Source organism: Tiliqua scincoides, chromosome 1 (genome assembly GCF_035046505.1).
Source record: "Tiliqua scincoides isolate rTilSci1 chromosome 1, rTilSci1.hap2, whole genome shotgun sequence".
In the NCBI taxonomy this organism is placed as follows: Eukaryota; Metazoa; Chordata; class Lepidosauria; order Squamata; family Scincidae; genus Tiliqua; species Tiliqua scincoides.
Window position 1 is genome coordinate 2,905,920 of NC_089821.1, and position 26,587 is coordinate 2,932,506.

The following is a 26,587-nucleotide window of genomic DNA, read 5'->3' on the forward strand; positions in this document are numbered from 1 at the left end:
TGTCAGCTGATCTCTCCAGACACATTACACATCATCACTCCTCTATCCTGACAAGGAACCCAGCCTTAGAGAGATCTCCAAAAGCATCCCTGCCTTGGGAACAGAGGCTGACCACAAAAATCACCATCGTACCAAAAGAGGGGGTGCTACCCAGAGCAATGATTGCGATGGTAGGTGACGGATTGCAGAGGTGCAGGAAGTGATGACTCTGCACCATTGGCAAACAATTGTTTTACATCTCAGTCTAACTGCAACAAGTCTATGTGTGTTTACTCAGAAGTAAGTCCAGTTTTGTTCAATGGAGCTTATTCCTAGTTGGTGTGCATGAGTTCGCACTGCCAGCTACTTGCCAACTTTGCAGGAAATTGTACATCTGAGGGGACGGAGGGGGGGTGCTGAAAGGTGATTAAAACTGTTTGTGCACTCACAAGCAGTAGCCTGATTCTAGCACTGGCAGCATGCAGTACCACTCTGCTGGTGAGGGAGCTGATGGCCTCCTGGTCATGTTGCAACCTAAACAGCAAAGAGACAAACACTTGTCTCTTTGTTGGCTCTCTGTTGCTTTGGCTGCAATAAACTGACGTGGTTTCCGTTCTGGAAGTTGTTAAACGGAAGAGGGAAGCCCCATTCAGCTGAGGGAAGATTCTGCCAACCCTTATGATGAGGTGCAAAGGGCTTAGCAGTCGCTAGTCAGCCCTCATTCCCTCCCTTTCCTAGGCCTTTGCTTCCTATGTTTGGGGGAAAAAAAACTCCTTGGATTGCATGGGGATTTTGCAACAGCACCAGAGCATAATCATCAAAAACTGCTGTTGCTTTAGCATGGGGGATGGTGACAGGTTCTGCTTAATGAAGAAGGAAGCATCTTTTTTGCCCACCAGCCCCATTGTCTATGTAGCAAGTTGGCAACAGGGCATATCTGCCTCTCATGGTGTGCATCTACTGTGGACAACTGAACAAGATTTCTGTCAGGCTTTGAAGCAAGATCTCAATAATATTTGTTTAACAATATGAGCTGTCTTTTGGGGAGTTACATGTAAACCAAACCCAGGTTTTCTTCTTTAGGGGGCAAGGGAATGGTAAATGGGAATGTTTGACAGGTATGATTTAAAACTGAAATTCTGGTTCATTTCTCTGATGATTTCTCAGTAAGTGAGACTGGAAATGTGTTTGTTATTCCTGAAACCAAGATAGAAAACAAGAGCAGAAAGGTGTATGGAGTGATTTAAAGACAAGGAAAATAGAATAAGAGACAGAAAATGGATGGAGAAAATAAAGGTGATGAGGGCTGGCACCTCATCTCTCTCTCTCTCTCTCTCTCTCTCTCTCATAAGAACAGCCCACTGGATCAGGCCACAGGCCCATCTAGTCCAGCTTCCTGTATCTCACAGCGGCCCACCAAATGCCCCAGGGAGCACACCAGATAACAAGAGACCTCATCCTGGTGCCCTCCCTTGCATCTGGCATTCTGACATAACCCATTTCTAAAATCAGGAGGTTGCGCATACACATCATGGCTTGTACCCCATAATGTACTCTCTCTCTCTCTCTCTCTCTCTCTCTCTCTGTGTGTGTGTGTGTTTACTCATTCATTCATTCATTCATACTTAGGTTTATATACTGCCCTTCAACACACAAATGCTCTTCAGGCATTTTATTGTTTATTGCAGTGGTACCCAAACTGTGTGCCATGGCTCCCTGGGGACCCATGGAAACCAGCTAGGGGAGCTGCAGAATCTTCACGAAAAACTCACCACCATATGCAGTATAAAAGACTATGGGCCAAATCCTATCCTATTTGCCAGTGCCAGTGCAGCCATACCCATGGGGCGTGTGCTGCATCCTGTGGTGGGAAGGCAGTCATAGAGGGCTCCCCAAGGTCAGGGAACATTTGTTCCCTGACCTCAGGGCTGCATTGCAGCTTCACTGGTCCTGGAAGGTTGGATAGGACTGGGCCCTATAGCCCTAATGGGGATGTGCAGACAATGGTCCAGTAGGTCAAGGGAGCTGCCAGCCGAAAAAGTTTGGGACTCAATGGTTTATTGTATTGTACTGTGTACATAAAATAATAACAAGCAACACAACAGCAAAAGCAACATGAAATCTAAAATCAACAACAATAAAACACAGTAAGAGAGAACAGCAGCAATACAGCAGTTAAAAAGGTTTAAAAGGCTAGAAAGATCTGGAAATATAATTTTTAACCAATCTTGACCTGGCACAGGAATTCCTGGCACAGGAATGGCATCAGATACCAGGTGAGAGTCCCTGGAGAGAAGGTTCCATAGACAGGATTCTGCAATGCACGACATCGTTTCCAGTGTCCTCCCTCACCTCTGAAGGGACATCCAGAGGAGAGCTGCTGATGCTGACCACCGTATAAAGCTCTGAAGGTTTCAGCCCTTTCATTTGTGCTTGGAAGTGGACCAGAACCCCCTGAAGGTGCTTCAACACTGGCAAGATATGGCCTCAATGCCTAATCCCAGCTACCAACTGCATTCTAAACTAACTGCAGTTTGCAGTCTTCAAAGGCAGCCCCACATGCAACACATTGCAGTGGTCTAATCCAGAGCTCATCCGAGCATGGCCAGGCCATCACTATCCAGGAGGGGCTGCAGCTGGTGCTCCAGTCTCAACTGACAAGAGGTGCTCAATGTCACCGATGCTGCTGGTCCATTACTGGACCCAGATACTGATTTTCAAGCAGATAAGAACACAAAAAGAGCCCTGTTGGATCAGGCCCAGAGCCCATCTATTCCAGCTTCCTGTATCTCACAGTGGCCCACCAAATGCCTCAGGGAGCACACAAGACCACAAGATACTTGCTGCCACCTTGCTTGCTAGAATGTCTAGCATTCTATTTACATTCACACACCCCAGCAAAGACACCAGATTGCAACTGAGTTGAACTTGTGCTACTTTATTAAACACTGTGACCAATTTTTAAAGTATGAAACCTACTGAATATACCTTCCCTCCCTCGCCAGTCTGGTGTAGGTGAAAAAACTGCCATCCATGGCCAATTCAGATGACAGAAAAAAATTCCTACCTGGCCCTCATAATGAGCCACCAGCTAATGTCAGATTGCACATACCCATCATGGCTTGTAACCTGTGATGAAGTTTTCCTCCATAAATCTTTCCAATCCCCTTTTAAAGGCATCTAGGCTGGATGCCATCACCATATCCTGTGGAGTTCCACAAACTACGAGTAATTATATGCCGGGTAAAGAAATGTTTGGTCTGTTCTAACCCTCCTGACACTCAATCTTAATGGATGCCCCCTGGTTCTAGTGTTGTGTGAGAGGGAAAACAGCATTTCTCTATCCACTGCATCCATCCCCTGCACAATTTTGTATATCTCAATCATGTCCCTCCCTTCAGGTGCCCCTTTTCTAGACTGAAGAGCCTCAAATGCTGCAGCCTATCCTCATAAGGGAGGTGCCCCAGTAATCATTCTGGATGCACTCATCTGCACCTTTTCCATTTCCACTATGTCTTTTTTGAGATGCGGCAACCAGAACTGGACACAATACTCCAGGTGTGGCCTTACCATATTATAATATTAGCCGTTTAGCATTATAATTAGCATTATTATAATAATGTTATTATTACAGCATTATTATAATTAGCATTATAATATTAGCTGTTTTGTTCTCAGTACCTTATCTAATGATCCCAAGCATAGAATTGGCCTTCTTCACTGCCGCCGCACATTGGGTCGACACTTTCATCGACCTGTCCACCACCCCCCCAAGATCTGATCTGTCACAGACAGCCCAGAACCCATTAGCCTATATGTGAAGTATTGATTTTTTGCCCTAATGTGCATGACCTTACACTTACTGACATTGAAGTGCATCTGCCATTTTCCTGCCCGTTTTCTCATTTTAGAGAGATCCCATTCGCAATCCCTTTTGGTCTTCACCGCCTGGAAACGTTTAGTGCCATCTGCAGACTTGGCCACCTCAGTGCTTATCTCCATCTCCAGGTCATTTATGAACAAGTTGAAAAGCACTGTTCCTAGGACAGATCCCTGCTGCACAACCAGATGCAAATGATTGACAGAGCAATTGATGATAGTTTCAAATCCCTGATTTGATTTGGGGGATAAGAAAAGGCTTCATAGTATCCCATCATGTACGTGCCACAAGGCAGTCCCCCAGCAACACCTTCTAGATTTGGCCTTTCAACTAAGATGGTGTCATGAAGTACCATGTCCCTGATCCTCTCCAGAAAAATAGTGTGATTTATGGTTTTTGATACTGAGAGGCCTAGAAGAAAGGGCAGGGCTTCACACCCCCTTCTCCTTTTGTCATGTATCAGGACAGCCATAGCAGTCTCCATGCCAAAACTATGTCTGAAGTAAATTCAAAATGAATCCAAAAAATCAGCGTACTCCAAGCACCCCCTAGAGCAACTAGTTCTCCAAAGGGATATTTGAAACTGTCCAACAGGTAATGACAGAATTCCTGGGGTCCAAGGAGGATTCTTATAGGAATGATCTGACCATAGACTGTTCTTAGCAAGAACAATAGTTTTGTTGAACCGACTGCATTTTCAACCAACCCTGGATTCCCCTAGATGGGGAAGAACTCTCCATTTGCTCAGTGCTTGCCTTTGCATACAAGTGCTGGATGTTTAGGAGCATCAGTCTGGGGAATGAGTAACCTCTCAGTCCTTCCCTTCCAGGCTGAACAGAGAGATGATGTCTGCAGAGACTTTCTGGCTCAGCTGTCAGATATTTGGGGCATGGTGGTTACAGAGGCTGCCCTGGGCACTTACATGCCTGTATTCTGAAGGACTCGATTTTCAGGACCAGTTCTGAATGTGGTAGTTGAATAGCAGCCCTTAGCCAACACTTTTCCCCACCCCCACGTGATGAAATAATCATTAGGGATGATGGCTACAAGAACATTCTAAGGGAGTGCAACCTAAGTATAGGTTTGAATTATGGCTCTCACCTGATTAACACCATCTCAGCCAATTAACTAATTTAATCTGTACACACTTGCATATGAGTAATGCCAATTCTGCACTGAGCCTCCATGGCCTGCTGTGTCCCTGTACTCCCCCCTCCCCACCATGTGTGCATGGGAGGGTGGTAACATGAACTTCCCACACGGTGCTCCTAGAAAAGATAAATGGGCTCACACTGTCTATATGGTCCCCTCTTGCCTTTTGGCTTCTGACGGTGGGAGAGATCATTGCATCTCATTGGGCAGCTACCGCCCGCCTTAAGCTGGGCAGTCCCCAGCCAGTAAGGTGTTGCCTCGCCACGGTCCGTTAACCTCACGGGGTGCGTGGGGCTTAGGGTGAAAACCGACAAGCGGATCGACAACTCTGCAGCATGCAACAGAAAACAGAAAACTCCTGCCCTAAAGCTGGGCACCTGGAACGTAAGGACAATGATGGATGATGGCTGGATCCCAAAGGATTTCCTCTATGGAGAACTCGTGCAAGGAAAGCGCCCTACAGGTAGACCACAGCTGCGATACAAGGACATCTGCAAGAGGGATCTGAAGGCCTTAGGGATGGACCTCAACAAGTGGGAAACCCTGGCCTCTGAGCGGCCCGCTTGGAGGCAGGCTGTGCAGCATGGCCTTTCCCAGTTTGAAGAGACACTTTGCCAACAGTCTGAGGCTAAGAGGCAAAGAAGGAAGGCCCACAGCCAGGGAGACAGACCAGGGACAGACTGCACTTGCTCCCAATGTGGAAGGGATTGTCACTCCCGAATCGGCCTTTTCAGCCACACTAGACGCTGTTCCAGAACCACCTTTCAGAGCGCGATACCATAGTCTCTGGAGACTGAACGTTGCCAACAACTTGCCTTTCTCAGAGCAAAAAAACCAGATGGCAGTGACAGCACCATTTTATATTGCCTGTGTCCCAATAGACAGGGCACGGAAAATTTACATGGCTGTACCACAGAGAGGAGTGCCCCCTGCCACAGTTGTTCTGCCCATCATCTCTGGTGAACCAGGGCCCAACAGGGATGCTTACAAGGCAGAGGTGGGCAGCAGCAGCTACAGGTGCTTCAGGAGTTGCTCTGGTCATGCATGAGCTCTTCAACAGGTGTGGCCCTTCTGGCCCACGCCCAACCTGGCTGGACCATGACAAGTTCCCTCTTCTCTCATCGAAGATGGTGCCTGAATTCTGCGAGTGTAACCTTGGGATTTAAGCTGTGGCTTCTCTTTGTGACTTTCAGAAGTACAGTACCTGGCCAGTTCGGTAGGTCAGGAAGACATCTTGGATCAAAACTGATTTGACTGATCAGTTTCAGTGAACTGATTTTGACTGATTCCTCTGAAATTACTGTTTGGTTGGTTACTTGAAGAAACAACAATGCCATGCTGCCCCAGCTCCCAGGATAGTGATGTCACGCTGTCATGTGACGTTGTGTCAAGTGATGTCACTTCCAGGTTCTCTCCAGAGGAGGAGCACTGGCTGTAGCAGCTTTGTGTAGAGGAGAGCCTCCACAGGAGAAGGGAGGTGTGGAACCACCAGTGTCTCCTCCATAACTATGGTGGAGCCTGAGGGGCAGTAATGTGCCCCCCTTGGCACAGCACCCAGGCAGGTCCCCTCGGACTCCGCTTTAGTTATGGCTCTGGTGCCATATCTCCATATTCACATCACAACCTCTCAAGTTAAGTGTGCAATCACCTTGCCAGTACCAGTATTTTAGCTCAAGCTGGCTAGCAATCCTGAACTTAGAACTGGGCCTAACTGAACTCAGACTTGCTTCTGAGTAAACTTGCCTAGAACAAAGCTATGAGTCAAATAACAAATGTATCTTTTTTTCCTGATGTAGGTATGCAACAAGAAAGGACAACTGGGAGAAGTGTCAAGAGTGTAAGAAAGCAACAGGCAATAACTTTTTAATTATGGATTTCTAGAGATGATGAAATTTGATTACTAGAGGAATCCCCACTGCCCAGTTTATGAAGTTCTGCCATCGTATTTGAATTTGCTGCTTTTATAATTCAAGAACTAATATTACAGATGAAACAACGCGCTTTGTTGACTCAACGTGTCTCGTATGGAATTTGTAAATCCAGCCATTCTAATGCCGTCAAGCCTGACTGGGTGAACAACCTCTATAAATAAGCAAAGAAGTGGCATGAATAATTCTGTCTTGATTAGGCCGGTGTTATCCTCATGCGACTTGAGCTGTGCGCAAGGAGCAAAGACCTACATAAACCTGGTGCCACCAGCACTGGCCAGGTGCAGGCTCAGTGTGTCAGAAGCCCTAGGTAATAATTAAAGGTTCATTACACTTATTTTCAATCTTACAAGAACCATTCTGTTCTAGGAGCAAATTCAGTTTCACAATGAACTATCTTTGGAGCCCAAAGAATTTGTGTTCTAATAAAGAAACAAGTGCTGATTTGTTTGCAAAATACATACATAGTCAGCGTTGGTGTATATGGAAAAATTATGAAACTATGGTCCTGGTTACAGATTCTTCCTGGTCCTTGTCATGTCATAGAGTTGATTTGTTTCCTTCTTTTATAGTTATACTAAACAGAGGACTGTATGTATTTCTATACGGCTTGCCAACATTCTAATTCATTGTTTCTCAAACTGTGGGTCGGGACCCACTAGGTGGATCACGAGACGATTTCAGTTGGGTACCATTACAGAGCAGTACTTTTAACAGGGTGCTCTGTACAGGTTTTTAACAATTATAGTAAATGGGACTTACTCCTGGGAAAATGTGGGTAGGATTGCAGCCTAGGATTGTTAAAAAATTTTCCTGCTTGATGATGACACTTCCAGTCATGACATCACTTCTGGTGGGTCCTGACAGATTCTCATTTTAAAGTGGGTCCCGGTGCTAAATGTGTGTGATTCACTGTTCTAATTCATTGCAATGATTTGATGTCTATAGCATAAGTAGCATTGTGAATATTATAAATACTTTTTTTTCAAATAACCAACTAAATATTAATTTTATATGCCTTTGAATCCAGCTTTACATGCCAAAGGTAACATATTTGATTCATACAACAATGATGAACTAGTAAGGGTGTGACTTATTCATCAGGGTGTTTGCATTCATCTGTTTCAGTGCAAGACTCAAGCCCAGTGTAAGTCAATCACTGAAATCCATAGGACTTGGCCTTAAAATGAAGTTCATCCTGAGCCGTTGATCTGAACAGACTTAAACTGACCCTGCAGATGCCTGATCTCCTCTAATCTTGGAAGCTAAGCAGGGTCAGGCCTGGTTAGTACTTGGATGGGAGACCGCCTGGGAATACCGGGTGCTGTAGGCTTAGACCATAGTCTTTCGAGACTGAAGGTTGCCAGCCATCTCCCTATACTGAACACTATCTCCCGATCTTGTCTGATCTCGGAAGCTAAGCAGGGTCAGGCCTGGTTAGTTCTTGGATGGGAGACCGCCTGGGAATACCGGGTGCTGTAGGCTTATACCATAGTCTTTCGAGACTGAAGGTTGCCAACCATTCCATTGCTTTTGATATGACAAGCAGATGCAGAATAGTGAATCCTGTACTAAAGGTAATAAGAATACTTTCTCATCGGGTGGTAGGGGAGCTGTGGTTTGCAAGATCACGATGCAACCAGATGTCTCCTTTTTTGGAATCAGGAAGGAATTTTCCTCTGGTTCATACGAAACACGGCTAAATTTCTTTTCTACACTCTGGTGTATATATTACATGAGAAACAGGACAGCCCTCTGCTAGATTGTCTGGCCACTTTAGGTCTTTCACTCATCTCTGTTCTAGTGGACTGAAATGTGATCAGGGTTGTTGTCATCAATGCTGTTTTGCATGCAGGCATTCAGTACTAAGAAGGTTGTTATTACTGAACTTCTAATGAATTAAACCAGTAATGTAGCCAGAGGGGGAGGGTGGCGTGGTAAGTACTGTGGGTGCTGCAATATGCCGTGCAAGTGGCTCCTCTCACTTGCCGTTGGAGCCATTGGGGCAGTGATGGTAATGTGCAGGTGCTCACCATTCACCATTGCCATTGCTGTCACTGCCCCAATGGCTCTAACGGCGAGTGGGAGGGGCCTCTTACACGGCACATTGTGGCTCCTGCAATACTTAACTGTGCCGCTCCCCAGCTATGCTACTCTGTTAAACCAAAGTGGCACAAAACTAACAAGAGAAACAAACCTGTGCAAAAGGAAAGAGGTGGATCAACTGGCCATCACACACCGACATTTGAACATGCAAGAAAGTGCCTTAGAAAAGGTAACACAATGTGTCTATTTTTCAGAGGAGACCCCTTGCTTCCACTTCTAAAGGACTTCCTTGTACTTGTCAACAGACATTTCCCCATTTGCTTCTCTACACATCTTCAGAGAAGGTGATGCATACCTGTGTCTTCTGATAACCACATGGCAAGCTGCCCTCACCGCAGGCCCTCCAGGCAAAGCCATCTCCAGACTCAGTCTGTTCTGGAAGTGCAATAAAAGACACTTTGATCTCTCATACAAGTCAGAACAGCCAAGAAGAGATGCAAAACTTTCCTTGGTTTTCCCAGATTTCCACCCAGCACCAAGGAAGCAGGAAACGGCAACTATGAACATCTCATGAACCTTGCCAAAGAGGTCCTTGGTCAGAACATGTTATCACGGCAACTGTTCTCAACTTAGTCAAGCTGCAGTCACCCAGAATGGTAGGAGGAGCAACATCTTCACTGTCTGGAATGGCATTTTGGATGTGTTGATGACTGAGCAGTTTGGGTTAATTGCACAGGTACTTAAAAACAGATGAGGTATACAACCTGGTGTGGCTGTTCAGAGATGATGGCTCAGTTTGGAGTTCCAGGAAAGAATCCTGTGCATGCAGGCTCCCTCCTGCTGTCCTCTGCTCCATGCCAATTACGTCCTGGAATGACCAATTCAAAATTTGTCATTACATCTGAATCTGCAAGTTGTGGGTTTCACCTGTGCTTTCAGTTAGGAAATTGAATTGGGCTGTGATCGTACCCCCCCAAGAGACCAACTGAAGAGGTCTTTCCCCCTCTAAAAGCCCAACCTCTCTCTCTCTCTCACACACACACACACACACACACATACAGAGAGAGAGAGAGAGAGAGAGAGAGAGAGAGCATAGGTCTCAGGGCCAAATTCTATGTGGGCCTAGCACTGGTGCTGAGCTCAAGCACCGATGCTGGGTGCCATAAACGTGCATGTTTATAGCACCCTCAAAGTAATCAGCACTGATGCTGGGTCCGCGCCAGTTGGCACCGGGCCTCATGGTTCCTCACAGCCGCTGGAGCCAAGTAAGACTGCCAGGTGATGAAGTGGCAAGGTGGGGGGAGGGTGTGGTGAGGGTGGAACTGGGTGGGGGGAGGGGAGGATTGGGCCTGGGTGGGGGGTGGGAATGGCGGTGGAGGCCTTTGCCAGATCCTTTGCTCCATCTCAGATGAAAAGTCCGACACAGAGCTCGTCAGTCTGCGCCAGCAAAATAGCTGGTGCGGGCTGAAGGAGACACATTGCTGGGCCTGAGCTCTTACTCAGGGGAAGTGGAAGAATGTCCCCTTCCTCTGAAGAGATTCTGGCATCTGCCACGGCACCCACAGGATGCAACGGTAGCCTCCTCTGAGCACTGGGCAGCTTAGGATTGGGCTGTCAGATCCCTCTGCAAGTAAATTGCCTTTGGGGGAAAACATTCACCTTCATTGAAAAATATGAGGGCTATTCTGAAACTAAGTGCCACTTGATGTGAAAAGAACAAGACTTAAGGAAACAATACAGCTCAGAAGTTAAATTCCATGGCCACATTACTTCTCCATGCAATCTCCATCTGAACTGAGGCAACTGTCATGTCCTGGGACAAGCTTCTTTTTCCCTGCATGAAGAACATTCCGGCCAGGCTCAGCCAGCTGGTAACTCACTCTGCAGGTGTGTGTCTGTGTGTTGTCATGCAGAAGAAGCAGCCTCTCCTTTTGTTCCTAATCGCTCTCCAGCCTCCCAGGTGATTGTCATCCTTTAGGGTCCCAGAACACTGTGGCCAAACAGACACGCAAACAAAGTCAAAGACACAGTGGCCATTTGCTTCTTGTTGGAGAAAGTTGGTTTGAACTGCGTTCGTCTTATGGAGGTTACTGCTCAAACAGCCCACTCACCAAACAAACTTTGACTGTTTGCTTATCTGTTTGGTCACTGTGTTCTGGGAGCTTCAAGGAAGGACCTGAAGGGATGCCAGTTTTGTTTTTCTATAATACTATATTTTAATATTGCTTTTATCTGCTTTGTAAAGCACACACATTTCAGCAACAAACACAGGTTTATTTTAAAAACCAAAATATCCTACTGCTTATTTTTTTGTGCCCCACCTACACTGCTCTACATGTCTACCCTCGGTTCCTTGGAATTATCAGTGCTGTCTTGAATTTTGGAGGAGGTAGAAATAAATAAATAGACAGGCAGCCCAATCCTAACTCGCGCTGGAATAGGCAGTGCAAGTTTCGGGCTGTCTAAGGCTTGGCCCGAGGCAAGGGGAAGCTTTTCCCCTTATCCCTGGGAGAGCTGCAGCAGCCCCAATGGGTCTACTTAGTCCTGTGCCACCTGACGAGGTGGTGCAAATCCCAGCAGCTTGGGACTGCCCTGGGCCACCCAGGAACAGGGTCAGGATCTGGCATAACTGCTTCCTGCCCGCCTGCCCCAGGAATGCCAACCTCCCACCCTCCCCTGGCCCCAAAACATCTTCCTCCCACCTCCTCTCCACCTTCCCATGAACCCCCCCAGACCCCTGCACCAGCTGAGCTCAGCCGACACATACTTACTGGGCCCAGGGAGGCTGGTGTACACCTGTGCACAGGCCTATCTCCCCTCAGTGTGGCGCAAAAGTGCTGGGCGGCATTTTTGCGACACTCCCGAGCCGGCACAAGGGACTTGTGTCAGCCCAAGGGTGCTTCAGGACTGTGCCCACAGAGACATGCATTGGAAGTATGGACACAGCCTCCCTTCAACTGGTTGATCTTCCTCAACTATCAGAACTTTTGCCTCTTCTAACCTGCACATTGTAAATATATTCTGAATCCTTAAGAAGCATGCTTTTAAAATCACTTGCGCAACTAAGGGCGCAATCCAAACCTGCGCTGGAGCAGGCAAGCCAGGAGGCAAGCAGGTTCGTTGGGTGCAGCGGCTCAGCCACAGGCAAGGGGAAGCTCTTCCCCTTACCCCTGGGTAAGGGCTGCATGCCCCTGTGGGTCTCCTTGGACCTGCGCCACCTCTGGAGGTGGCACAAGTCCGAGAAGAGTGAAGTGACTGGAAGCCGCTCCGTTCTCTCCGGGGATGGGGTTGGGACCTGGCATAACCGCCGGGTCCCAGCCCCGCCCCCGGCTCCCCACGCGCCCGCCCCTGGGGCTGCCCATTGCCCGCCCTCCCCCCACCCAGAAACGCCCCTCTGCCCCCGCAATGCCCCCCCGCCTACTTTTGCCGCTTGCAGCACAAGCAGCAGTGTGGGAGCCACCATGGAGGCTTCTGCCTGCCTCTGCGCATTGGCACATCTGAATGCGCCAACATGGCTCCCACCCACAGAGGCGCAAATGTGCTTTACGGCACATTTGCCACCCTCCAGGGCCTCCTATGCCGGCATAACTGCCGGTTAGGATTGCGCTCTAAACTACTTCTGATCTGAATGTTTTACTCTTTTCTTATCTTCTGTACCACTAAATTAGTCTAACCAAGAATAATAAGGGGTCAGAGCTTACTTGAATAAAGGCATCATCAAATAAATTAGCTATTCTGTTATTTCTACTATAACATACTTCTCTTAATACTGCTGCTAATTAGCTGTTCAAGAACCTCTTTTCTCTTCAAACCTCATTTTTATGTCACCGTCGTCACAATCCTTGCATGTAGTTACCACTTCAGATTTCCTTTAAGTTGCGAAGGAGCCCAATAAATAACTAATTTTGACACTTACAAAAGCCAACTTGATGGTGACAAATTAAATAAGGAATTAAGACCCATCTCGCCAGTTTAATGATCCGCATTACCCTGAGTGGATTTTCTTTCTGGAAGGCGCTCTCGAGTGTGGCATTTCTTAGTACTTATGAGGCATGGAATTTATTTGAGAGAAGCCAGGCTGTGATTAGCATCAATATGTTTTCTGACTGTACTGTGCGCTGAAAGGTGACACCATTGGGAAAGTCAACAGCCTGTGAACCAAATGTCAGAAACTCTAATGCTGTTTCCAAACAGTTTAAACACGAGGATAAGAACTTTGAGGGTTCTTTAAAAAGTGCAATATTTGCCCAGCGTGAGTTGAGTGCTGCATAAGCGTGATCGCTGCCGTGAGTGCTGGCTGTGAACATTTTTGCTTATGGTAATTACTAATAACCAATTGATTTCTGTTGCTAATAGGGCAATTTGTTTAAAGCTCTTGAGACAGGAAAGATTAAAAGGAGGGCAATGAGCCTTTGGCTATCAGAGGATCACATTTATGAGCAGTGGGGAGGCCAAGAGCACAATTTTCTGAAGTGCAGAAATGAAGCCTTTTTCTCAAACCAGGATACTTGGACACACCACAGAGTAACAGCTACTGTGAAGGAGTAGGCAGAAGGCATTTCATTAAGTGGAATCGATACGACTTAATTTTGAAACCGCTCTGCTGTCATCCCGGCACAGTGAGCACCATTTAGACTGTACAAGATGATTAGGGGCAGCTCCTGCCCTCCAACTGGCTTCCACTTGCAGCAGAGGAAAAGTGTAACAGGCCTGGTGCGTGATGTCGCAGGCCTGAGGCCTCTTCCGCCCCTGCAGCAGAATGAGGTGCCAGGGAGAGTGGAGAAAGCAAAGCACCTTTTTGAATGCTCCCCTATGTGAAAGCTCCCTGCAAACAGACAACAAGCGCAGAAGGAAAAGGGGTAGGCTAGACTTCTCCTTGATTGTCATGATTTCTGTCTGCAGGGAGTATTTGATGTGAGGAAAGCCTTCCAACGTACTATCCCTCAGTGGTATGGAAGGGGCACAGTTCCTTCTGCCGCCTCTTCACCACCATGTTCGGCAGGGTGCGTAGCAGTGAAAGCAGCAGCTTAGAGAATCCGATATAAGGAATTGGAATACAGTCCAGTGGCACAACTGGCCCTTCTGCACGGGCAAGGGATACAACTGCTTTGCAGTCATAGCAACCACACTCAGACCCAAATCCTAACCAACTTTCCAGTACTGGCATAGCTGTGCCAATGGGACATGTGCTGCATCCTGCCGTTGGGTGGCACTCGTGGAGGCCTCCTCAAGGTAAGGAAATGCTTTGTTTCCTTACCTAGAATCTGTATTGCCCTTCTGTCAGTGCTGGCAAGTGGGTTAGGGCTGCACCCTCAAGCTGCTCCTTTCATTGCTGCCTCTTAAACCCATCCACACAGTCTGGAGACTTGGGTGGCTTACTGCCCAATCTCACGTTCTGGCAGTGGAACACACTTTATGGTGTGGCAAAGGCCATCCTGATGGGACATGTTGCTGCATGCTACTGCACTGCCAACAGAGAGGGTGAGTGGCACCCCATGCCCAGTAGTAGCCGGCAGAGACTCCAAGGGTTCTGGTGTGTTGGTGGGGGGCATTTTGTGAGTGGGGAGGTCATGCCTGGGTGGATTGGGGAAAAACAGGAGGTGTGTCAGAAGCAGGAGGAGGTGTATCCTGGAGTGAGCAATGTGTGCCTGGGCCTTTCGACATGCCCCTTTTATTTCCTTGGATATGCATCAGCTATATAGCTGGTGCAGATCTGAGAATATCCATAGGCAATCAAGGGGCTTAAGGATGGGTAGGGGAGAATATTTCTCCTTGCCTTTCCCAATTGCCCCCTCCCACCATAGCATACTGTGCTACCTGACTTGGTGTACCTGCGTGCTGTAGCAGGGGAGGAGGACAGGACTGGGCTGCCATACTACCAAGTTTTCTAAAAGCCAACATCGTTCTTCCAGCCATTGTTTTGACAATATACTGTATCCCTCTTCATTTCTCACTGCAGCAAAGCTCTGCAGCGGCCCCAGGAGGAACCGAGAGCAGTCAAATTGCTACACTGACCTCTCTGGTAGTGTAAACTCCAAGGGGTGGAAGAAACCACAGTATCTTTTAAGGATGCCAAAGGAAATATTTATGACACCACATTTTTTTTCCACCCCCAGAACTCTGTGTACAGAGGAGCATGTGTCTGGGCGACTGTACAGTGTCTTTAATTGTTGTGATTTGACATGGGGAGAGAGCAATTATGCAGGCTGTGATGATGAGGCCAAAGACAGACATGCATCAGGCTGCTGCAGAACAGATCATCACGTGACCCTCCGCTGGAACTCTTGTGTAGCAGAAAAGGGACTGCAGAGAACTGACGGCATTGCTTTGACAGTGAGCAATGAAAGATGGAGTTCCCTGTGTTAAAACTTACACTCTACTGCTGGGGAAATAATAGGAGCCCGCAGGCTTCTCATGAATTTTTCCTTTTTTTTTCTTTTCTTTTGCAGTCTCTTCAGACAATTTCAAGCACACCTTTAGTTTGTGTCCCATATTCTCTGGGCAAGAATGAACAGAGCTAGTGGACAGCCCAATCCCAAGCTCCTTGGCACCGCCAGGTACAGTCGTGCCAAAATGACTACCGCTGCATGCAGCAGGGTTAGGGAGGCCACTGGAGGTCTCCTTGGGAGAAGAAGACTTTCATCCCCTTCCCCCGAGGAAATCCCCAGGCCCTGCAAGGGAGCTACTCGCGTCTGTGCCAGTTATTTAGCCGGCACATAAGAACATAAGAACAGCCCCACTGGATCAGGCCACATGCCCATCTAGTCCAGCTTCCTGTATCTCACAGCGGCCCATCAAATGCCCAGGGAGCACACCAGATAACAAGAGACCTGCAACGCTTCCTGAGAATTGTAGTTAAGAACATAAGAACAGCCCCACTGGATCAGGCCATAGGCCCATCTAGTCCAGCTTCCTGTATCTCACAGCAGCCCATCAAATGCCCCAGGGAGCACACCAGATAACAAGAGACCTGCAAGGCCTCCTGAGAATTGTAGTTAAGAACATAAGAACAGCCCCACTGGATCAGGCCACAGGCCCATCTAGTCCAGCTTCCTGTATCTCACAGCGGCCCACCAAATGCCCCAGGGAGCACACCAGATAACAAGAGACCTGCAACGCTTCCTGGGAATTGTAGTTAAGAACATAAGAACAGCCCCGCTGGATCAGGCCATAGGCCCATCTAGTCCTGCTTCCTGTATCTCACAGCGGCCCACCAAATGCCCCAGGGAGCACACCAGATAACAAGAGACCTGCAACGCTTCCTGAGAATTGTAGTTAAGAACATAAGAACAGCCCCACTGGATCAGGCCATAGGCCCATCTAGTCCAGCTTCCTGTATCTCACAGCGGCCCACCAAATGCCCCAGGGAGCACACCAGATAACAAGAGACCTGCAACGCTTCCTGAGAATTGTAGTTAAGAACATAAGAACAGCCCCACTGGATCAGGCCACAGGCCCATCTAGTCCAGCTTCCTGTATCTCACAGCGGCCCACCAAATGCCCCAGGGAGCACACCAGATAACAAGAGACCTGCAAGGCCTCCTGGGAATTGTAGTTAAGAACATAAAAACAGCCCCACTGGATCAGGCCACATGCCCATCTAGTCCAGCTTCCTGTATCTCACAGCGGCCCACCAAATAACAAGCACACCAGATAACAAGAGAGCTGCGTCCTGGTGTCCTCCCTTGATGAGAGGGCAAGATAAGGGAAGCCCTGTGTTGGGCTTTGCAGTCTCATGTGGTGGATAGGATCTGAAGGAGGAGGCCTCCCCCAGTCCCGCCCCTCTCCTGGGCTGGTCCATTCCCTGTTCCACACTCTCCTTGCCCCCCCAACCCAAAAAGCTGCAGCACAGCCTGCCAATCCTACTTACCACTGGCGGCTCGTCATCCTCCTAGCGCTAAGTCCCAGTGCTGGCACCTCCTCTCTGGGTGCTGGAAACATGCTTTACAGCATGTTTGCAACACCCAGCACCAGCAGTTGGAGAGTATCACTGGCGCTAGAGCCCTTAGGATTAGGCTTTAAATGTTCTTCTCACATATATCCATAAGAAGAGCCTTTTCTGATAAGGCCGAGGGCTCACCTAGTCCAGCTTACCTGTATCTCGCAATGACCCACAATCTGAGCACATCAGACAAGAAGATAACTTGCATCCTGTTGCCACTCTCTTGCATCTGGCATTCAGAGATGGGCTACCTGTAAAACCCAGAAGTTGTGTACAGTCATCATGAGTTGTACGCTGCAAATGGACTTTTCATCCACAAATCTGTCCAATTCTCATTTAAAGGGATCTAGCAACTTCATTTATATCAGAACAGTAGGTGGTCTTAATTTCAACCTTGATAGACATATATTAAAAAAAATTAAATACATCAAATGTTCATGCTAAATATACAATATGTTTTGTGGTCATTTGATGTCATTTGATCTTTAAAAAGGAATTTTGAAGATGGTCATAAAAGCATAACATTTTTAAACATCCATACCCCAAAATTATAATGATTTGGCTTTGGTGCCTCCAGTGGTCTTCATCTTCTCCACCCTTTTTCTAGCACTTATAAATACATGTCCCACAACATCATCTGTATAAATACAGGCTTCCTTTGGAGAAGGACGAGGGTCTGCTGAGGGGCTGCATATTATGCCCTATATTGGTAGGGGTCAATGTTCAGTTTTTGAAATGCCAGAGCACAATATAGGAGAGGAGGTGGTGGAAGAAAAACATACCGTATTTTTCGCTCCATAAGACGCACTTTTTCTGCCCCAAAAAGTGAGGGGAAAAGTGTGTGCGTCTTATGGAGCGAATACTGCAAAAAAACAAACAAACAAACAAACTCCGCCCCGGCCCTGGCCCCGCCCCCTGCCCGCTCGCTCTGCTGCTCTGCTCGGCTTCCCTGGGCAGTCAGAGGCTGAGCTGGCTGGGGGACTCCTGCGTTCCCTCAGCGCCTGCGCGGACTGTGGCAGCGCTGGAGGGAGCCCAAGCCCGCGTGTCTACTTAGAAGTAAGTCTCAGAGTCACTGGGGCTCACTCCCAGGAAAGTGTGGGTGGGGTGGCAGTCTCGCTGCCCAATCCTGTGCATGCCTACTCTGAAGTAAGTCCCATTAGAGTCAGGGGGGCTTACTCCCAGGAAAGCCTCTCTCTCCCCCCCCCCAGCCTGGTGCATCACATCCTCTCTCCCCCCAAGCCTGGAGCATCACAGATTCTCCCTTCCGCCCCCCCCAAACCTGGAGCATCACAGCCTCTCTCTCTCTCCCCCCCAAGACTGGAGCATCACAGCTTCTCTCTTCCCCCCCCCAAGCCTGGAGCATCACAGACTCTTGCTCCCCCCCAAGCCTGGAGCATCACAGCTTCTCTCTTCCCCCCCCCCCCAAGCCTGGAGCATCACAGCCTTTCTTTCCCCCCACCCCAAGCCTGGAGCATCACAACTTCTCTGCAACACAAACACTTTCCCCCCTCTCTCACACACACAGGCTGCCCCCTTCTCTTACACACACAGATGCTCTGCCCCCCCCCCACACACACACTCACACAGCAGGGAAGGGGCGCTTTCACTCACCTCATCCAGCATCTGAATGTAAGCCCCCCCCCATCACAAAGAAAAAACTGTCTCCTTGGTCAGAATGCCAGTGTTTGCTTATTGCACAAGCCTCAGGTAAATCACCATAAATCCAGAGGTTTGTTGTGTCTTGAGAATTCAAGTTGTGGTTGGACTTTCCACTTGTTCATTTGTATTGGAATCAGGGAAGAACTGGCAAGGAGGTAGATGTGGTGTCAGCAGTGGCCCCTTTAAGGGTAAGGCCTGGGCATCCAGCAGAGTGTGCTGCACAGCTGCAGCCACTGGAAGGCAATAGGGCCCTCAAGGATGTAAGGAGCACCTGAGGCAGGAAGGGGGTGCGGGTTGGAGAAGGAATGCAGGTTGGAGGTAGGGGAGGAGACTGACTGACTGACTGGGTTTATTGAATTTGGAATCTGCCTGTGGATTGTGACTGGACTTGGATACCCTGACGGATTTGACTGACCTACCTGGAACCTGACCTTGGACTGTAATTTGGCTTATTGGCTCTGGACTCTGATTTGGCAACTCTGATTGATGGGACTGATTTACTTGGCATCTGTGGACTAGAACTGGACTCACTTTTGCTTGCTGCACTGGTGAGTTGCACAAGGGGGACTGATCAGCCTTAAGCGGGCACAAGGCCCAGTGGATTGGAATTTGGCAGAACATCATTGTAGCAGAAAGATAATGTGATCCCCTATTTGTGTGCACCTGCTTTTGTGAGCTTCATAAATTCTGACTCTAGCGATGATGAGTTCTTGGGGTTTCCAGAAAACTAGAGTACTCAAACCTTTAAGTCTCTCCATTTGTTAATGACAGTGATAATGGTTCTTAATGCCATTGTTGACTGCTGTTCACTTTACATGGTTCAAATGTTGTTCTGTTATAGTTTATTAAATATTTTATTACACTATTTGGTTCAGAATATTTTTTTCCTGTTTACCTCCTCTAAAAACTAGGTGCATCTTATGGTCAGGTGCATCTTATGGAGCGAAAAATACGGTATTTAAAAACAAATCTAGGTTTTAACACACTCAGATGTGATTTATAGTAATGCACTGCTTCAGGAACATGCAGTGTGGGGGCGGAAGGTGAGGCAGAACTGCCCATCATAGTCCATGGAAAAGCAGTGCGGCTGCCCCACCTGCTTACACCGGAGGAGGCTCCCCTTATACCTGCTTTCTTGGGTGTAAGGACAGCCTCCTCAGATGTAAGTGGACAGGTGGCTGCAGTGCTTTCACTTCTTTCTTTTCAAATTTAAACACTGGCACTGGGAGCTATTTTTTGTGTTGCTGCAGATGCAGATCAAGATGCAGGCAAAATCTGCAGGCAAGATGCAGATCAAGATGCAGGCAAAATCTGCAGGCAAGATGCAGATCAAGATGCAGGCAAAACTGCTCCAAGTCAAGGAAATATATTTATTGAACTTCAGTTGCTCAGGTTCCAAACTAATTCTATTTACATACAAGACATGGTTTTTTTGTATTCGTTTTTCCCTCCTGAATGTGTCAATAGCACATGCCAACACACATTTTGCTTCCTTAAATGTTACACCAATTCCTGGGTATATTTGGGGTGGCAATTCCAAAAATGGCATCCATTTTGCCCTAGCACGTCTAGTTTTGGAGACATGGTATAGTCTCTTTAGTTAATGGTTCAAGCAGCTTCCTCATGAGGAAGTCTACACCATGGCTTCCTCATGAGGAAGCTGCTTGAACCATTCACTAATGAGACTATACTATATCTCCAAAACTAGATGTGCTCGGGCAAAACAGATGCCATTTTTGAAATCAGCACCCCAAATTCATATCAAACCACCACAAAGTTTGGGAAAAACTTTTCTGACCCTTAATTTTGTAGGCCTGTGTAGTTTTCAAATCTGGAAGACACCATTCCAAGCAAGAACACGAATACACACACTAGCAGTTATGAGATATGCCTGTGTGCCAAGATCACAGTGTTCTGAAATGAGAGCAGGGTACAATGGATCTAGAAGGCATTAGGAGAGTAACAGAAGAAATAGTCTCTCCAAACACACCACAGATCATTTTTCTCTACTTTGTACCTCCCCATAGGATGCAGCACACATGTCAATGGCATGGTTACATTGGTGTAGTGGCCAGGGTTAGGGATTGGGGCACAAGTTTACTAATAAAGATTTTTAAAAGAATTTGCTTATTTTAAAAGTGGTACAATACATATAGATCTGTGCATGTTTACACAGAAGTAAGCCTATGCTGAACAATGCAGTAACGTCCATAATAAAGATCCACAGGATTGCAATCATGCAGCCCGATGTTATATGCGCTTATGTAGAAATGAGCTCAACTGAGTTCAATAAATATTACTCCAAAATAACTGTAGATAGGATCTGGACTTCAAATCATGAACCCATCTCAAAAATTGTTCCACACTGGAACAAAAAAAGAAAGAAAAAAGAAAATCCTGAACTTGGTAAAATCTTTTGTTTACCTTATTTTGCATTTATCGTGACTGGCATTTTATAGAGCAGGATTTCCTATACTGTAAGGTATGTAGTTGAGTTCAAGGCTCTCACCCCAAATGCTGCTGTATTCCACATAGCGGGGGTCAGGACACTAAGTTTTTGCACTGTGCAAGCAGCCCCTCTCCCTTCCTGGAGAAGATGCCTCTGCTTTGTTCTCACTGCCAGGAATGGCTCTGAAGAGGAGGGGTCCCTTGCACACTGCATTCAGGCTCTTGCAAAAACTTAGTGTGGTGACCTACTCTAGTTATGCAACTGTTCCACAGGGGGTGGAGTGTGTGTGTGAGTGAGTGAGTGAGTGAGAGAGAGAGTGAGTATCAGAAGGTATCAAGAAGTTGGATCTGCTTTTAGTGAAGCAGTATCACTAAAGTGAGATGCTCATTTGATCATGTTGGGGGCCTGAAGGTCAAGAGAAGTCTAGGATTCTCATGAACACGTGTGAGGTTATAGAGGCTTGATCCAAGCCTCAGTGGCACCTTAAGCCAGCCTAGCCTGGTGCAGCCCCCCTCATTTGGGGGGGACATGCGTAGTTCACCCCCCCCTTGCAGTGGTGCTGCTGCTTCTTCTACTTCTGGGCCACTTTCTCCTGCCCCTTCTGCGATTTGAAAAGAGCACTAGGCCTAGGGTGAGCAGATCCAATGGAGGCCTACATGCCTATACCGTGAACCATTGTTTAGAAGGGGGACTTGGGGAAGGTGCTGCTCAACATGGAAGGGTTTTAAAAGCTGCACCTGCCCCAATTCCCTCTTCTGGACAACAGTTCAAGGTGCAGGCCTGTGTCTGGATCTGGTCACCCTGAACAGGGTAGATTGGATCTGGTCACCCTGAACAGGTCAAAGCAGGGCAGGGGTGGAGTGATGCCATTTTCCCACTGCAGGAGCAGCTGGTTGGGATGGGCGTGGGAGCAGTGGTGAGCCCAGGGTGGTGGCAACCCTGGAAGGAGAGTGTCTTTGTGCATGTGCAGACTGCAGTGTGATGACAACAGAGGAACCGTGGCCTTCCTGCACCCACTGCAAGCGCTGCTTTCGGGCACGTGCCTGCAATGGGGGGGGGCAGATTCCTTCCAGCCTGGCATCGAGGGGCGCTTGGACGCTCTTGGCAGAGGAGGGGAAGCGCCTGTGCTCAGCCTGGCCCCCCCACCCTCTAGTACGGAAGTAAATGCCACTGTAGTCAGTGGGACCTCCTCCCAGGAAAGTGCACAGGAGTGTACAGAGAGCCCAATCCCAGCCATGTCTACTCGGAAGTAAATACCACTGTAGTCAGTGGGGCTTACTTACTCCCAGGAAAGTGTGCATAGGACTGCAGCCTTGAGCCCGAGCCTCTGCATGCCTACTCGGAAGTAAGCCCCGTGAGAGTCAGCGGGGCTTACTCGCAGGGAAGTGTGGTCAGGGGTCTACTCGGGAGCAAGTGCCGCCGCGCCCAGCTGGGCTCCCTCGCAGGCTCCGCCGCCCCGCGACCCTGCCGGGAGAGAACCCCTCCCCGGCGGGGGCCGCTCCCCGGCCACGCCCCCGCCCCGGGGCCGGCGCGGGATTGGCTGCGACGCGCGGGCGGGCGGACGGGCGGGCAGGCGCGAGCCATTGTCCCCGGGCCGCCGCCGCGCGCAGCGAGGACACATCCCGCACGTAGCAGGCGTCTGCGGCCGGCCGGCCGGCGCTTAAAGGCAGGCGGGGCGCTGCGCGGAGGGCGAGTGCGGCAGTGGGGCCCGCTGCCTCCGCGGAAAGCGCCTGCCGGGCGCCCGATGCCTTCGGAGATGCTGGACCTGGAGCGGCTGGCGCTGGACTACGTGGCGCCCTGCCTGCGCGACCTGGGCTTCTGCTACCTGGACAACTTCCTGGGCCAGCCGGCGGGCGAGCGCGTCCTGGAGCGCGTCCAGCAGATGCACCGCGCCGGCGAGCTGCAGGACGGGCAGCTGCAGGCCGGGCAGCGCCAGGGCATCGCCAAGCGGCACCTGCGCGGGGACCAGATCAAGTGGATCGCCGGCACCGAGGAGGGCTGCGAGGCCATCCGCCTCCTCCTCTCGCTCCTCGACCGGCTGGTGATGTGCTGCGGGAGCCGGCTGGGCAAGTACTACGTCAAGGAGCGCTCCAAGGTGAGCCCTGCAGGCGGGCGGGCGCCGGTGGGGCAGGTGAGGCAGGGCCTCCCCCGGAGTTCTCGGAACAGCGCTGCCGCCACGAGGTGCCCGGGCACCCACCACACACGGGCGCGTGGGTGCCTCATATGGCAGTGGCGCTTTTCCAAGGGCTCCAGAGGGGAGGCTCTGCCTCACCTGCCTTCCCACCCGCCGCACATCCCGGAATAAAAGAGCTCCCAACTTTTCGCAGGCAGCGGCGCCTCTGACTTAGGTCTCACTCCTGAGTGTTTGATGTTAAAGACTGATGAGCGTTAACGTTACTGCTGGAGTTAACCCTTCTGTCCCAAACTGCTGATAATTGGGAGTCCAGGAACCTTAATAAAGATCCTTTTCTCCTCCCCCTCCAAAACCCCAGTCCAGAGAGTTTCTTGTAAGTAAGCCCCATTGTAACCAAAACAAGGAACTTGGAAAGCACAGTGCATGTGCTTTCCAAGACTCTTTCACTTCTAAGCGGAGTATTTTCCATCTTCATATGAATGAACTAAGGGCACAATCCTAACCAAGGCTACTCAAAAGTAAGTCCTAGTTTGTTCAGTGGGGCTTACTCTCAGGATCGTGTGGTTAGAATTGCAACCTTTGTTCATAACTTGGTTATACTGCCTGCTGTAACCTGATTGTTTTCAATGGGATTCAGGTGGCTGGCAATTTGTGTCCCAGAAGCAAAAATTCAGGATATTGGTTTTTGGAAGGACCAGAAGTGCACCAAAACCTTTATCTCCCTCCATAATAGGAATTACAACAGAACTGATAAACTGCCTTGGGTGCCACGTTATTGGGGGGGGGGGGAGAAAGGTGGTATAGAAGTTGATAAATAACAAAGTACAGTAGTAGATGTGTTTCTAGAACTTCTTTTGGAGGACAAAATGTCTCTGAAGGTTGTCAAAAGTTTGTCAAAGTCTTTGCATAATTAGATCAACAGGTTTCCTTTCCTGTCACTTTCTACAGTGCTGAGGAGTCTTTAGTGCTCCTGAGCAGCTTAGTTTGTGAGGTAATAAAGTTAATCTCTAATTTATTCATGATTATACCAGGCAGAGAGCAGTTCGCAGCTGAATAAATAAGCGACATTCATAGTGGTTAATAAACGAACTTCTAAGGAAAAGTGACAGAAGCGGAGTTCCCCCTCGAGTCTGAAGTTTTCCTGAATGGTGCAACTATTGTTTGACTTCAGACTTGGGTTATCTATCAATTGGTTTGCCTCTCTCCACTCAGTCCTTGTTTTGTCAGGAACGAGAGCTCAGTAAGGCTTGTCCACCTCCCTAAGTCAGTGTACCTGGGACTGTAGATAATCACATCTAGAAGAGAGAAGCAAACTTCTGATCTAATCAACCTTCTGATCCTTTTCCCCACAAACGGTAAAAAGTTCAAGGTGTTCTACCTCTGGTGACACAGTCACATCCGGGTCCTCCATCCCTACAGGAATCTACCTTAATGAATGGACACAGTTATGGACCCTGCGTTTCTTTAGGTGTAATTATTTGATTCATTTGTTGCTTTCACTACTTAGATCAGTGGTTTTCAACCAGTGTGCCAGGGCACATTGTTGTGCCACTGATGATACACAGGTGTGCAGCAGGAGTTTGTTGGAGGGTCATATATTAGCAGAGCCATTGGGGGATGTGAATCCCTGGCCAGCAGTGTGGTGTGCCTTGTCAGTTGTCCAAAAACTGATAGTGTGCATTGACAATTTTAGTGCCTTGTGTGCACTAAATTTTAGTGTGCCATGAAATGAAAAAGGTTGAAAACCCCTGACATCAAGTTTAGTAGTAGATAGAATTGAAGTTAAACTGAGTTGAAGCCCTCAGGCTAGTTTGCTCCATTTCTATGAGCATCATAAGTTCAATTTTTTTTGAGGTCATGAAAAGTTGTAGGAGTCCATATGCATACCTGTGTGTCACACTGGGTAGCTTGGGTAATCTGCTTGCCTGGAAGAACTTGTTAAGTACTCTGTGAATGGCTAAGTTGCTAACACAAGGCTGATCTACAATTATTTGTACACACCCACTACTCAAATATACTTGATTGATTTGGTTGTTTGCAACAGTACTTCCATCCAACATCATAGCTAGAGGGTGTGCAAAGCACTAAGTTTTCCAGGGAGCCTCCCTGCGTTGTGCAAGTGCCCCCCCCTTTGGAGCCAGGTGTTTGCCTCTGTTTTGCTCCCATCGCTTGGAAAGGCTACCTGCAAAACTTAGTGCCTTGCACCCCCTCTAGCTACGCTACTGCTTCTGTCTGTTCCAACTAGTTGCTGATCAGCTGTTTCTGTTCAATTCCGTTGTCATGAAATGTGCTGTGTATGACAGTTTTCTGCAGATCATTGTGTTTGGATAGGTGGAGTGTGTGAACAATTACGGAGTACAAATAGCCAAATCTGAGTTGCATAATGCAACTATAGTCATCAGTCTCACGTCCTTATGTTCTTCCAATCTGTTTCAGAACTAATTATTATAATAAATCAGGCCCCTTCTCTTTTTAGAGCTAACAGCACTTTGTGGTACAGCACTTTGGCTGCAGTAATGTTTTCACTGTTACAAGCTCAAACCACAGTTTGCAAATCCACTTCTGACTGATGTTAACCATGATTAGTGAGCATTTCAGTGCAGATGTAATGTTGTATTGTGGTTAGCTTTGAAAGTGCAATGGAAGGGGAATTCACACTTAAAAATGGAAGGTGGGAGAGGGGGAAGGAACACACCTGAGTGGAGTGTGTCCAATCCCCTTAGCATAGGTAGGGTATTGTTATGTTTTGGGTAGGCCTTAGCGTCAGGGTCTCACTGAACCTGACTGTAAAATACAGTAGAGCATGACTTTAGTGATGTCTCCTTCAGATCTCCTGGATTTAAATTTTTTTTAATGTTACACTATTATTAAACACTATTAATATGTTTAATATGTTTTAATTAAAGAAATACACTTGAGTCTTTCCTAGACTTTTGGGTCACATAGGGGTGGTTGTAGATTAGAAGTAAATTTTAAAGCATAATAAAATGTATGTTGTAGCCAAGGTAGATTTTGCCTGTTTAAAACAGAGTTGTTCTGAGTCTCACTTCTGCAAATGCCCACCCTAAGAATACTCACCTGGAGCATGTCCATTTGAAAGCATGGGACTTACTTCCAGTAGGCATATGTAGGTTTGCGTTTTACAGTTGCTACATGTGAGCACAGTTAGGAAATGGGGTCAGATCTAGACTCTAGAAACTATGCAAGTTTGAGACCATCAAAAAGATAAGGCTATACTAGCATTGGTTAGTCCAGAAATATTTTATTGTATGAATATCTCTCATTGTAGATGTATTTGGCAATTTCAGAGTGACAGTAGTTCTCTGTAGGTTAAATTTAAACTTGGTCTATACATTCCAGAAATGATACTATGTCAGTGTTTTATGCAATAAAGAGCCAAATCCAGCCAGGTTGAAGG

General features: G+C 48.0%; 1 protein-coding gene and 1 long non-coding RNA gene across 3 annotated transcripts in view; one reads left to right on the forward strand and one right to left on the reverse strand.

Moving 5' to 3' along the window:
• Positions 1-22,526, reverse strand: part of LOC136634265 (uncharacterized) — a 42,335-nt gene extending 19,809 nt beyond the window's left edge. For both annotated transcript variants that reach the window (XR_010793291.1, XR_010793290.1), the window contains exons 1-4: positions 22,319-22,526; positions 17,080-17,178; positions 9,750-9,853; positions 9,341-9,420 (exon numbers count right to left, since the gene is read on the reverse strand). This is a non-coding gene — a long non-coding RNA (uncharacterized lncRNA). The remainder of the gene's footprint in view (positions 1-9,340; positions 9,421-9,749; positions 9,854-17,079; positions 17,179-22,318) is intronic.
• A 138-nt stretch (positions 22,527-22,664) lies between these two features.
• Positions 22,665-26,587, forward strand: part of EGLN3 (egl-9 family hypoxia inducible factor 3) — a 48,020-nt gene continuing 44,097 nt past the window's right edge. The window contains exon 1 of the mRNA XM_066637756.1: positions 22,665-23,130. Coding sequence (XP_066493853.1) covers positions 22,780-23,130 — 351 coding nt within the window. The 5' untranslated portion in view covers positions 22,665-22,779. The remainder of the gene's footprint in view (positions 23,131-26,587) is intronic.